The sequence below is a fragment of the Xyrauchen texanus genome, chromosome 21 (assembly GCF_025860055.1).
Source record: "Xyrauchen texanus isolate HMW12.3.18 chromosome 21, RBS_HiC_50CHRs, whole genome shotgun sequence".
NCBI classification, from domain to species: domain Eukaryota; kingdom Metazoa; phylum Chordata; class Actinopteri; order Cypriniformes; family Catostomidae; genus Xyrauchen; species Xyrauchen texanus.
The window spans coordinates 9,658,842-9,672,373 of record NC_068296.1 but is presented as its reverse complement, the minus strand read 5'-3'; the positions used below and the strand labels follow the sequence as shown (position 1 = coordinate 9,672,373).

General features: G+C 36.6%; 1 protein-coding gene across 1 annotated transcript in view; it reads left to right on the top strand.

The window, feature by feature from the left end:
- LOC127661835 (CXADR-like membrane protein) overlaps positions 1–13,532 on the top strand; it is a 106,573-nt gene that overhangs the window by 81,929 nt on the left and 11,112 nt on the right. Inside the window, exons 3-4 of the mRNA XM_052152758.1 lie at positions 8,850–9,045; positions 12,811–12,978. Coding sequence (XP_052008718.1) covers positions 8,850–9,045; positions 12,811–12,978 — 364 coding nt within the window. The remainder of the gene's footprint in view (positions 1–8,849; positions 9,046–12,810; positions 12,979–13,532) is intronic.

The window sequence follows — 13,532 nt, the reverse complement described above, 5'->3', positions numbered from 1 at the left end:
ACACACAAAGGTGTCGGACAACTGTCCATAAATCTCTCTCTGTATGTCACACTGCCATCTTCGGTCGGCCCCTATCCGTCTTGAGGGCTAATTATCCTGATTAGGGTAGCACCATGACCCGGCCCTGCCCGCCGCCCTGCCACAATGACATAATCCAAAAATTATACCTTACTCAATAGGTATTGAGTTTTGAGTTTGAGTTGGGGAATGTGAGGTGATTTCAGCATTTTTAGTTTGTGCTTGATTTCATTGCCCTCCGAATCAGAAATGTCTGTTTCAAAGTCCTAGTCAAATGACTTATTAACACTTTGCCAGGCAATGATAATTTGGGTATCTTACAATAGAGGCTTGTTTTAGAGAACTCTTTTGAAATTAATAAAGTTGAAGTACAGTATGTAACTTTTTCTGTGATAAAATACGTTCTCCTGTCACAGCTTATTTATACAGAGACACCTTTAAGTAAGCAGTCATAGGTAAATTTTCTCTGTTTGTTTTGAGTGACCAGCTTAGACCAGTCCCAACAATGTTATCAATGGTCAATCAATGGTGTGATTTGATCTCTTTTTATGACTAATGGCAGACTGGGGCCATATTAAGAAAGCTGTTTTGAATACAATGTTTATTTTTGAAATTATGTTTGGTGGCGCTAGTGTCGCAAGAAATTACATACTTCCACATTTAAAGGGATATTACACCTGAAGAAAAAAAAATATTTTATTATCATTTACTTAGTCTCATATAATTTCAAACCTATGGAAGATGTTATGAATGATTTTAAGGAACTGACAGCATCAGTTACCACAAAAAAAATTGCAATGAAAGTGACTGAGGCTGAAATTCTGTTAACATCTCCTTTTCTGTTCAACGAAACAAAGGAATAGTTCGCACAAAAATGAAAATGCTGTCATTACAGTGGGTATCCATTCAGAACAGGCTTTCTACCTTGCGATCACCGCATGAATGAGTCATTAGCAGCTCTAAATCGCTAAGAGGCGCTATGACCATAGAATTTCAACAGGTCAGAGCTGAACGCCTCAGAGCACTTTCTCCTAATTTAATGACCATTAAGTTGTAAGGGCAAGTGATGCTTATTTGCCAACCATCATGAAAAATAATAAAAGAGGAGAAGGAAGAAGAACAACAAACTTTAAAAACACCACAAAATGTATTTTCTGGCTAAACGTTGCAATGCAGACGCATGATAAAGACGTTACTACAGCATTCACAAGGACATCCACACATTCAGTTATACATTTGCATTTATTAAATCACATTTCATTAGAGAGAATTATCATTTTTAAGTATTTTTATACATATACACAGATGTTATGAGCGAGCATCATTAGACCAGATATTTAAACAATTGTGACTTCCAAAAACCTTTAACCCTTCCATACGTAATAACTGGGCCCTGCAGAGTAGTGTCACACATATGTGTTTCTGCAACAGCCAGTTATGTTACTAGATTCAAATTGGCTTTCTCGCCAACACAGGCTGTACTGGTCAAGTGTCTGATATTTATATCTGCTCAAACAGTTACTCATACAGTCTTTTAAACCACATAATAAGTTTATTTTATATACACTGCTGTTCAAAAGTTTGGGGTCACTTGACTGAAATGTTTCTCATGATCTTAAAAACCTTTTGATCTGAAGTCGTATTCTTAAATGTTTAAAATTTGTTTTGTAGAAAAAAATATAATTGTGCCAACATATTAATTTATTTCATTACAAAAAAAAGTTTTTGAAATGGATGACTTGGACCAAATAATAAAGAAAAGCAGCCAATAAGTGTCAGGCATTGATGGGAACTCCTTCAATACTGTTTAAAAAGCATCCCAGGGTGATTCCTCAAGAAGTTGGTTGAGAAAATGCCAAGAGTACATTTCTGCGAATTCTAGAAGACTACACTGCAGAATTTAGACCAGGGGTATCAAACTCCGTTCCTGGAGGGCCACAGCCCTGCAGAGTTTAGTTCCTGCCCTGCTCCAAAATGCCTCCTTGTAATCTTCAAGCACTCCTGAAGACCTTGATTAGCTACTTCAGGTGTGTTTAATTAGGGTTGAAGCTAAACTCTGCTGCACTGTGGCCCTATAGGAACTTAGTTTGACATCCTTGATTTAGACCCTACTCATGAAAAGGTTAAGGCTATAAACCTGTGCTTTCTTTTAATATGCTGATATGCTATACCATATTTTTGTTTTTAAACCGGATTATCAAAAGTGAATAAATTATTTATATGTATACCATTGTGTCATACTATGTTATATTCTCCCAGCAATAAAAACAAAAGAAAAAGTGAACAGAATCCATATTTATGGGAGCAGAATACACTGAATAAAGAAACCTCATTTGAACATAAATGTGCTTGTTACTGTCTTCGCCGCCTAATAGCTCAATCTTATAAACCTATGTATATTTGTGCTGACAATATTGTTTTTGAACCAGATTGAATCTCCTGCCTCTAAGTTTTTTGTTTTGTTTTGCGTCATTCTGCCGTTCAAGCTAATTAAACCACTTATATTCATATGTACAAGGATGCCAACGTTATGTAGTAAGTTTATTCAGAACTCAGACCCGGTTAAACCGTAACACTAGAGATTGACTTAGATGGAACCCCATACAATAATGTTTCAAACTGTTGTGAACTACACTCACACTCAGCATTGGGAGGGTTACTTTTGAAATGTATTCCACTACAGATTACAGAATACATGCTGTCAAGTGTAATTTGTAATGTATTCTGTTAGATTACTCAAGGTCAGTAACATATTCTAAATACTTTGGATTACTTCTTCAGCAATTGTAGATTTTTTTCACTTGTTTTGGCTATAAAAACTCTGCCAGAACAGTGAGACAAAATACACGTTAAAAATTCATTCTTTGAAAAACCTAAATATCTCTAAATATCGTGTTGTTTCTAAAACAAGATCAATCAAATGTATCTTGTTTTAATAATTTTTTTATATTTTTACAGGAAAACAATACAAAAATTATTATCAAGAATATGTTTTTGCCCTAATATCAAATGTCTTACTAGAAAAATGTAATTATGATCTTACGTGAATTTTCTTGATAAAAAAATATGATCGTGCCTGGTAACATGTGCATGTAAAATTGCTAGAAATAGCATTTTAGCTCAGTGTAAAGCTGACAATTTACACAAGGTTTATTTATATTTCTTCTGCTCAAACTTACTTCAAACTTCTGCTCGTATGAATGTAACACATTATAAGAATGTGTTTCACAACTGTTCAAATGCACTTTGGATCGAGTCATTTATATGTATAAATGTTTTCCATCTGAGGGGACAAAATATTAAATGAAACAAATGACAATAAAATGCAAAGTAATCTCTTCAGTAATCAAAATCATTTTTGAATGTAACAGTATTATTATTACCAACTGTTTAAATTGTAACTGTAGTGGAATACAGTTACTTATATTTTGCATTTTAAATACGTATTCCCGTTACAGGTATTTCGTTACTCCCCAAACCTGCTCACCTAATTGTAGGCCACTGTATAATATAATTAAGTTGAATAAAAAACGTTATCTTGTAATAATGAGCGCTTGCCTGAATTGTTGCCTGAAATAATGAACTGTTTCACCAATGATTTTATCTTTAAAACACAATCGTGGCGACAAATACAAGTTAAATACCATGTAAAAAAAATGATATAGGATATGAACAAATTACCAACAATGATCGTACAGGACAGAGTGTCAGTAGCAGCCACAGATTAAAATGGATTTTTGTGAATCTGCTTGATGTAGTTTACTCCAAACAGACAGTAAGATAAGTAAAGCTGGTCTCGAACCAGTGATTAGCAGGAAAAAACTGTATCAGTTAATGCGAGTGCCATGAGAGTCCATGTCTAACTTTCAAGGAACTTGAAACCAACCACTGTATCTTTAAAGAATATAATTTAAAAGGTAGTTTTCAGCAGTAAGGCTCAATCTGGTTGCTTACCCACTGTATATACCCAAACTCATGTCATCCAAATCCGTATGCTGTTATTTGTTTAGTGGAACACAAAAGGAAAGTTTGGTAGAATATTTACAAAGCTTCATTTCATACAACAGTTCATACTGACCACAGGCTGCGAAGCTTCAAGAAGCACAAGAAAAGTACACCATGTGATTTGTGCACTATATTCCAAGTCTTCTGAAATCATTGAAGACTTGAAATTTAGGGCACAAGTTGAAAATTTGTAAAAATCTGGTTTTGATTGTTGTCTAGCTCTGCAAATAAAAAGTCAAATGTCAGTCACAATAGCACAATGGTTTGAGGCTTGAAAGACAGTGCTTCTCCGTGCATACCTGTCTGCCAGCCTTCCTGTCACAGCTTTAAATCAGCTTTTTCTACACCTCTCACTTTCTGAAATATGCACACTTGTCTTCTAAATGTCTATCAGTACAGCTAATAGATACCCTCTCTCTCTCTCTCTCTCTCTCTCTCTCTCTCTCTCTCTGACAACACAACCAGATAAGAGCATTGTCTTATCTGACTCAAGTAAAAATCTTCCATTGTGAAACTAATATTGTTTATACACAGCTTCAATTCTAGATAATCCATATGTAGCAGTGCACAATAATTCATCAGGGAAAAGTTGATATGTGTCAGTTGCTGCGTTATACATTCAGATTAAATTAATTATCTGATTGCGATAAGGCTTTGTATTCTCCTTTATAGAGGACAGAGATCCCTCTTTTGTTTGAATGTCAATGCAGATCTTGTCATATTCAGTTAAGATTTAATTTCAGAAGAAAGACTTGGTAAAGAAAGACCTAAAAAGAGAGTCTGTGTTACCTCAGGGTCGGGTTGCCCATCACATACAGTATTTAACAGAAAGATAACATTTGAGGCAAAATTAATTAAAATAAAAAGTCTGAATATATTATTAGGAATAAAATCCTGCCCCTAGCATAATGAATAAGTCATTCTTTTGTTTTGCTGTACAGACTGCGTAACTGGAAGCAAGCAAGCTTGTCAACATTTAGCCACAGCTTGTTTAGCAACGTGTTGTAGACTCTAAGGGGCTCTTTACACGAGAATTGTATGGTAAATGCCAGAGGTTCAAGTTTGGCTGATTAACATGGCCCCATTAACCCCTACTGGCAGATGTCATAACTTCACTATTTATCCTCTCTTCTACCAAATATACCAACATGATCACACGTGAAGTTAGCATGATGTTTCTGATAGTTTCGGTACCCTAGGATCAGTGACTGTATGTCGACGCGCTGTCATGCAGCATTCTTATCAGACATGTTTGTAGTGGTTTCAACGTGTTTACATTTCCACCTGGTGCGAATGGCAGCACATTGCATCAGTGGCGTGGGAGACAATGTTTCAAAATTTCGGTCAACGTATACCGATTGTAACGAAAGAAAAGTCGATCTACTCTTTCCGATTTCATTGTGAGATCAGGCTGAAATATTCACAGAGCACATTATTAGAAACACCTTTACACATACTCATGCAATTATCTCATCAGCCAGACATGTGGCAGCAATGCAATGCATCAAATCAAGAAGATATTGGTCAGGAGCTTCAGTTAATGTTCACATCAACCATCAGAATGGGGAGCATTTTTGAGCTCAGTTATTTTGACCATGGCATGATTGTAGGTGCCAGACGGGCTGGTTTGATTATTTCTATAACTGCTGATCTCCTGGGATTTTCATGCACAACAGTCTCTAGAGTTTACTCAGAATGGTGCCAGAAAAAAAAAACATCCATTGAGCAGCTGTTCTGCAATTAGAAATGCCTTTTTGATGAGAGAGGTCAATGGAGAATGGCCAGACTTGTTCAAACTGACAAAGTCTACGGTAACTCAGATAACTACTCTGTACAATTTAGTCAGCAGAATAGCATCTCAGAATGCACAACACGTCGAACCTTAAGCTACAACAGAAGAAGACCATGCCGGGCACATTATTAGGACCATAGTGCCATAGTGTGCCTAATAAAGTGCTCTGTGAGTGTACATTTGACATCACAGGTTACGCCTGGATTAAGGAACTAAACACTAATGCCACTACACATCAACAGACCTGCAGTTGGGCCCACCTGTTGGAGCTGCAATTTAGGAACAGTCATTTCAGACAGCACCAACAGGTGGACCCAACTTCAGTGCTGTTGATGTGTAGTGGCATTAGTGTTTAGTTCTTTACTCCAGGCGTATAGGAGGCTGTCACAGTTAAACTGTGTGTGAACGTGTGTGTTGGCAGCTGTGCTTGTGTGTGACAGCCATTTAGCATCTTTTCCACTGGAAGTTGGCAGAACAGGTAGAGCCTCTTGAATAAGAAATATTATTGTGTGACTCTCTTGTTGTATAGGGCCTTTACAACAACTACTAGTGTGAGGTAAATAGTAAAGAGAACAATTAAAACATACCTATAGCATTACACTTAGAACCTTATAGTAGTATTAAAGAGTGTGATTACAGTTACAGTATATACCTCTCAGCCTTGTTTTTTTCCACATCAAATTGTAAAATTAATAATAAGGTCTATATGACCAGATAACCAATTGATTTAATCATACAGTAGGGTTCAACAGGGCGAAAGACCCCCTGGGTAAAAGACCATTTTGATTTTATTTTCTCCCATAAACATGACAGTGGCAGCAGCAGCTGCAGGACCAACCCCCCCAACCACATGTAAGGTGTTTCTCCCACACTTTAAAACGTGCCACCCAGAAAGCTTTAACGGGGCCCAACATCTGCTTGGCAAATTGAGCAGAATTGTTTCATTTTTTCATTTTAAATGTGAAGCAGAAAATGCTTGCCATCCCACAGCACAAACTAATAGCAGACGTTATCACAAGGTGGAATAGTTCATATGAAATGTTGCAAAGGTTCTAGAGCAACAGACAACAGTGTATGCTTCATTGATGGACATGCAGGTCAGAAGAGCAGACTTGTCCACTCTCTCTGACAGTGAATTATCAACAATTGAGGACATTGTAAATCTCCTAGGATCGGTGAAAACTGTAAAAACTGTAATTTACGAAGACAAACAACCCACACTCTCCCTAATTGGACCACTTCATTCCAAATTATTAAAGCAACTGGGAGTTAACGAGCATGGCAAGTCTCCTCTCATCGGAGACTTGCCAATGAGAGGAGACTTCATCGGCAAGTCTTTTACTATTATTATCTCTCCCGAGATAATAATAGTAAAAGACCTAAAAGGACCGCTATGACAGTGTAAAGGATGCACTCTGTGTTGCTTCAGACCTTGAACCTCGCTTTAAGAAGTTGCCCTTTTTGAGTCAAGAAGAGAGGACCTTGACCTATGAGATTGTAACATCTAGAATAGTAGTAGATGCTACCATTTAACTGTAATAAATTGTTAATTTATGTAGGCATGTCAGAGATATAGATAGAGATAAAGATCTTAATAAATAATCTTAATAAACTTGTATTTAAATATATTTCATATTCAATAAAATTATATATTAGATAACTGCTGAAGCCTGTGCCCACTCCACATCTGCTGAAGCCTGTGCCCACTCCACCCACTCCACAGGTGCCACAAAGTGACCAGGCAGTTTAGTATTCAGTTTATTAAATTTTTTTAATGGGAGTGTGGTTTTCTAGTTGCAAAAATTGGAAAAACATGTTTTAATACTAAACAATTTATTATTATTATGTTTTTTTGTTTTATCATTTATCCTGTTCATAGCATAATTCAAAGTCACAATCATTGTAGTTGTATTTTCAAAGAGCCAGAACAAGATGATGCTCCTGTTCCAAGAAATAAATAGATGACCTATTTGGTGATGAGATCTTCCAATTAACCTCCTAGACTGTCAGAGACATTGCTATTGAAGAGTTCAAAAAGTATCAAGTATCATTCTCTCCTGTTTAATTGTGACTTTAAAAAGGTGGAAACGACATGAATTTGATTTCCACTTGCTCTCCAATTTAGCAAAAAGCTACTTGTGTATACCAGGTACTAGTGTGCCAGCAGAACTTGTCTTCAGTATTGCTGGAGACATTGTTAATGCACAAAGAAGTACTCACACTCCAGAGCACGTTTATCACTTAGTTTTTCTGAAATCAAACCTGGGAGAGAAACCAAGGCATTGTGTTGACACTTAGATTTGATTGACAACTCCTTTGATCTGGTTCCAAATGATAAGCCACATTTTAAGAAGTTGGAAAGACCTGTTACTGTTTATGTACTTTTGCTATTGTGAGTTTCTGAATGTTGTTCTCACTGGCAGCACTGTGGGTATTTTCATAATTGTATTTTTCGTATTTACTGGTGTATTGTCACCTTTGCACTTTGCTTTTGTTTGACACTGTATGGCAAGTACAAAGAACTTTATGTGCTCATATTATAAAGCATTAATATCTGAAGTGAAATCATTTTATTTTGCATTGTATTTTTGTTTTAGAGTTCAACAGTGGATCTTCAATTCAAACATTGTTATTCTGGTTCTACTTTGGTTAAAACCCAGAGCACTTGAAAATAAATGTGCTTTGAATGTAAAACCTGATGTCTGAGTATTCTCACTATGTTGTACATTTATGCTTCCATCATATTTTGGAAAATAGCAAGAATCGTTCCAATATAATCTAATCGAATTGTGGCCAAATTTCAGATTTCATGATGCATCGTAATCGTAAGGTAAATAATATTAATCGAAACGAATCTTCATCTGAGCAAATATTTACACCCCTATCCATCAGTATTCAATAAAAATACATACATTTTTTCAATGTTGAAACACTTTGTGACCAGAAACAAAAGCACATTTTCCTTCAGGTGTGCCTTTAGCCCAATTGTATCCTATTTATTTAAAAAACTCTCTCTCTCTTTATTACATTTCAGATTATCACATTCTTCAACAATGAGGTATACACTAACGACAACCATGCCAGTCGCCTATCCTTTGCGGGCGACTACCTGAACGGAGACGCCTCTCTCCTGATCAGTGATTTGCAGCTGACTGACTCTGGAGAGTACCACTGCAAGGTCAAGACTGGAGGCAAATACCACTGGAGCCAAGTCAACCTTATTGTGCTGGGTAAGGCTGCATGTCCAAACTTCCATGAATCAGCTCGCAACCATTTCCTCCATCAGCCTGCTTCATAGTGATTCAATTTGATGATCATGCAAATTATACAATTTCTCCATCATTGACCTAATCTAGAAATATGATTTGTTGAATTAGCATGCCAGAGACTCTGCTGAAGTTTGCGTCACTTTGGATGGTAATGCAAGAAGACGTTCATTTGAAATGTTGGGAGGAGAGAGCATTGACTGAGCGCTATCTCTTAAAACAGAAGAGACAGAATTAGGAGCTTATGTGATTTCTCTTCTTCTACCAAACAGTTTACTGTCATCCAAAATGAGCTTCAGATGAGCTTCTTATGATTTGATATTTTGCTCTGTCTGGTTTCCATTATTAGAACGCAGTGTTTCCAAACCATTATTTATACGTAATATTTCTGACACCACAGCACTCAGCCAGGAGAAGAATTGAAAACAAAGATGTTTCTTTTTATTTTGACTCATGTCTACCTTACGTTTTGGGTTTGGTTGCTTTATAGTTCATAGTTGTCTTCATTTAAGACAAATTGAAGCTGTGTATATCTTCTTTTTTTTCTTCTCAAACTGATTTATTAGCAGATTAATTTTCTAGCCACAGATAAAGAGATAGTTGACTGAAAGAGAAAGAGAAAGGGGTGGATAGATTGATGTAAATCCAGCCTCCTTGCTAGAATTTTGCTCATTTATTAACACATAACAGCCGATTAGCAAAATACTGCCTTTCCATAATCGTCTTTCCTGGAAATAGTTCCTATTTCCTTCTGGTATGTTTGTTTGTTTATATACAGGGTCAGTAGGGGCCAAAAGGGGCCACAGAGGTCTACATGCTGTCTCTCTTAACTGACATTATGTCCCTAGACTGCCCCTGTGGACAGGCCTCTATAACTGAACCCAGAACATTAAGAACAATGCTGGAGTAAGCAGGATGTCAATGGGACTGTCCTGAGGTCAGCTCATAACTGTTCTGAGGCAGTGATATGGCTGCTCTGTCAGTTTAGATCTGCAGCATTTGTTCAGAGGGGATTTCAAACTAGTCAGTGCACAGAACAACAAATCTTGACCCTCAACCCTCAAATGTCCCGCTTGTGATATGGATTGGCAGTTTGCTGTTTTTGCAAGTTTGATGCAACTTGTGAAAAATATGTATTACTTCTGAACTTCACTATGACCCAAGACAGACAGCAAAAATCTGATTTTTTTGTTATTTGTAGGGGTGTAACAATGAATTAATCTCACAATTCGGTTTGGTTTACAATACTGAACTCACGGTTTGGTGGTAATCTGGGGATGCTTTAGCAAGGCTGGAATCTGGCAGATTTGTCTTTGTGAAGGAAACAAGAATCAAGGTTATCCAGGAAGAAAACTTGCTTCCTTCTGCTCTGACAATGTTCCCCAAATCTGAGGATTGTTTTTTCCATCAGGAAATTGCTCCATGCCACACAGCCAGGTCAATTAAGGTGTGGATAGAGGACCACCGATTCAAGAGCCTTTCATGGTCAGCCCAATCTCCAGACCTGAACAACATTGAAAATCTCTGGAACGTGATCAAGAGGAAGATGGATTGCCACAAGCCATCAATCAAAGCCGAGCTGCTTTAATTTTTGTGGCATAAAGTCACCCAATAGCAATGTGGAAGACTGGTAGAGAGCATGCCAAGACGCATGAAAGCTGTGATTGAAAAATCAGGATTATTCCACCAAATATTGATTTCTGAACTCTTCCTGAATTAAAACATTAGTATTCTGTTGTTTAAAATTAAAAATGAATATGAACTTGTTTTCATCCCATTATTCGAGGTCTGTTATTTTGACCAGTTGTCATTTTCTGTAAATATATGCTCTAAATGACACTATTTTTATTTGGAATTTAGGAGAAATAGATTCAGTACTTTATAGAATAAAAACAAAAATGTTAATTTTACTCAAACACATACCTATAAATAGTAAATCTAGAGAATTTTTTTCCTGAGCTATATTTAAAAATCATCTCATCTTACCCCACTCTTGCCTACTTTAATAACATGTGCCAAACAGTTCCTTTCCTTTAAAATGTAACCAAAAGTATTGTTTTTAAAAGTGCTAAATGGTCCATCAGAGATGTACTGGGAATAAAAATCAGCCCAGAACAGGGCAATGATGAAACCAAATGGAAATATTAGCTAATAATTCTGCTTACTGAAAATATGGAATTATGTTAGATACATATGCTGCTTACAAATTGTCACTAATTACACACCTTTACAAAATGTCAAATAACATTTTATTTTTTAAAATAATATTGTCTCTGATTACAACTAAATATTCTTTCCAAAAATACAGATTTAAATGGAAATGCATGCTTACCCTATATCCTGATGAAATCTATTCAGACATGACATTTGACTTAAGGACATAATAATGCCTCCGTAGCATTATTATACATAATACTCAGCATTATATTGTAGATTAACTATCATTAAACCTCTGTAAACTTAAATCTTTCTCTTACACAGTCAGAGCAGATCACTCTTGTGCTTCAAATGGACATTCAATCCCTTGCTCTGAAAAGGAGCATCTCTCTCCCTCTCTCCTGTTTCCAGTTTCCGCAGTTTAAGTTGAACTAATCATACAACACCTGTGGCTGCTAATGTGCAATCATATTTTAGAGCTCCTTGTGTGCATTGAAGGGATTTCATTTGTATGTACATGAGGCATACAGTAAGACGTCTAATGTTTTGTATAGGACAGGTGCTAAAAAACTTTCCCATCTCCACAATGTGTATTGTCACACTTTTGAACCATTATATATCATGCTATGATAAACCGTTACACCCCCCTAGTAATTTGAAGTGTGAGCAGCAAAAACAAAATGCATGAAATACAGCTTTTACAAATCTTATCCAAACAGAGGTTGGCAAACTGTGAATTTATGAATATAATGTGCTTTTCTGGATATAGTTAAATTGTTTTACTACATGGAAAAATAAATCAAAATGATTTGATATCACAAGAAAAAGGCACTAACGACAGCATTATAAGGCAAAAAACAAAAACAAAACAAAGAACAAAAATACATTTGATGGAATTACGGGACACAGTTGTCCAAGCATCTGAGAAGAGCATCAAAAACTAGCTCAGGTGCAATGACATGCAGTATTTTTGTAGTATTCTATCTTGCCTGTGCCATAAGTTGCACAATAGAGAGAATCTCTGTACACTTAAAAAAATACAAATAAAACACAATTCACTCAACGGTGCTGCAGCATTGCGTTTGTAGATTGAAAAGGTTATTGGTCAAAAGCCTACTCGTTGTTCTGGTGGACATACATATCATCACTTATTTTAGGTGGGCATTTGCAAAATCCCAAGAAAGATAGGTGGGCATATGGCATATGCTTGCATATGGCCTAGACTACTGGATCCAAACCTCATTAATATATGTGGGGTTTATTCCACACAGCCTGTGTGTACTGTCATACATAATGCTGAAATCTACAGCTCTGCCTCTAGAGAATTTTATTGGACGAGATGAGTCATCAATTTTATTTGAGTGCAAGATGAGTCATACATTTTTTTCTGGTCTTTTTTCCAAAAGAGATAGTCTGTAAATTTCAAATTCAGTGAATTTCGTCAACTCTTAGAATTACAGTGACATATGTTCACCTCACAGCTAATAGACCTAAACTAAAAGCCACAAAACTGTATTTGTGTTTTCATGAGGTCTTTAACATTAACTAACATTCATGTTTCCTCCTTCACAGTGAAACCCTCTAAGCCCAGATGCTGGATGGAGGGCAGGCTGCTGGCAGGCAGTGATGTGAAGCTCAGCTGTAAGTCTTCAGATGGATCTGACCCCATCCACTACAAATGGGAGCGAGTGCTAGATAAGGGCAAGAGTGTTGGAAAACTACCACCCCTTGCCCTGATCGGTGAGTTCAATGCCCACTAGTCTTGCGAGTCAGACTTTTGACTATCAGTTCAAAGTATGGTATATATTGTCCTTTATTCTTGACAAGAGCGGCCCATTTAGACAAGAAGCATAATACGTTTCTGCTTGAAGGTATCTTGTTTACCTGCAACTAACTGTTTAAAAAAAGTAAGAGATAATGTGAAGTCAGTTGTCAGGCAAATCCATTGACAAGTTATTTCAAGTGCTGATTGTTGCAGCCTATTAACTTCTGATGAAAAATGTTGATGAAAAGAAAAAAACTGATTGCCTGAATTTGTATAGTGGCCAGACAATGAGATTAAAACAATTTCAGCAGCTCTAGAGATATTTGCCTGCTAGCCATTCTGAGACTAAACAATGCCATATATGCAAAAGAGATCTTCGTTGGTCTTTGGCAGTTCTTACGATAGAATCCAATCTAATTCAGTTCTGCTTGGAAAACAGAACAACAACTCAACAAAAGTGCAAGAACAGCACAATTTGGAGCCTCAAATCACAGCTGCAGATGGAACAGATAGTAAGGCAATGCTCAAG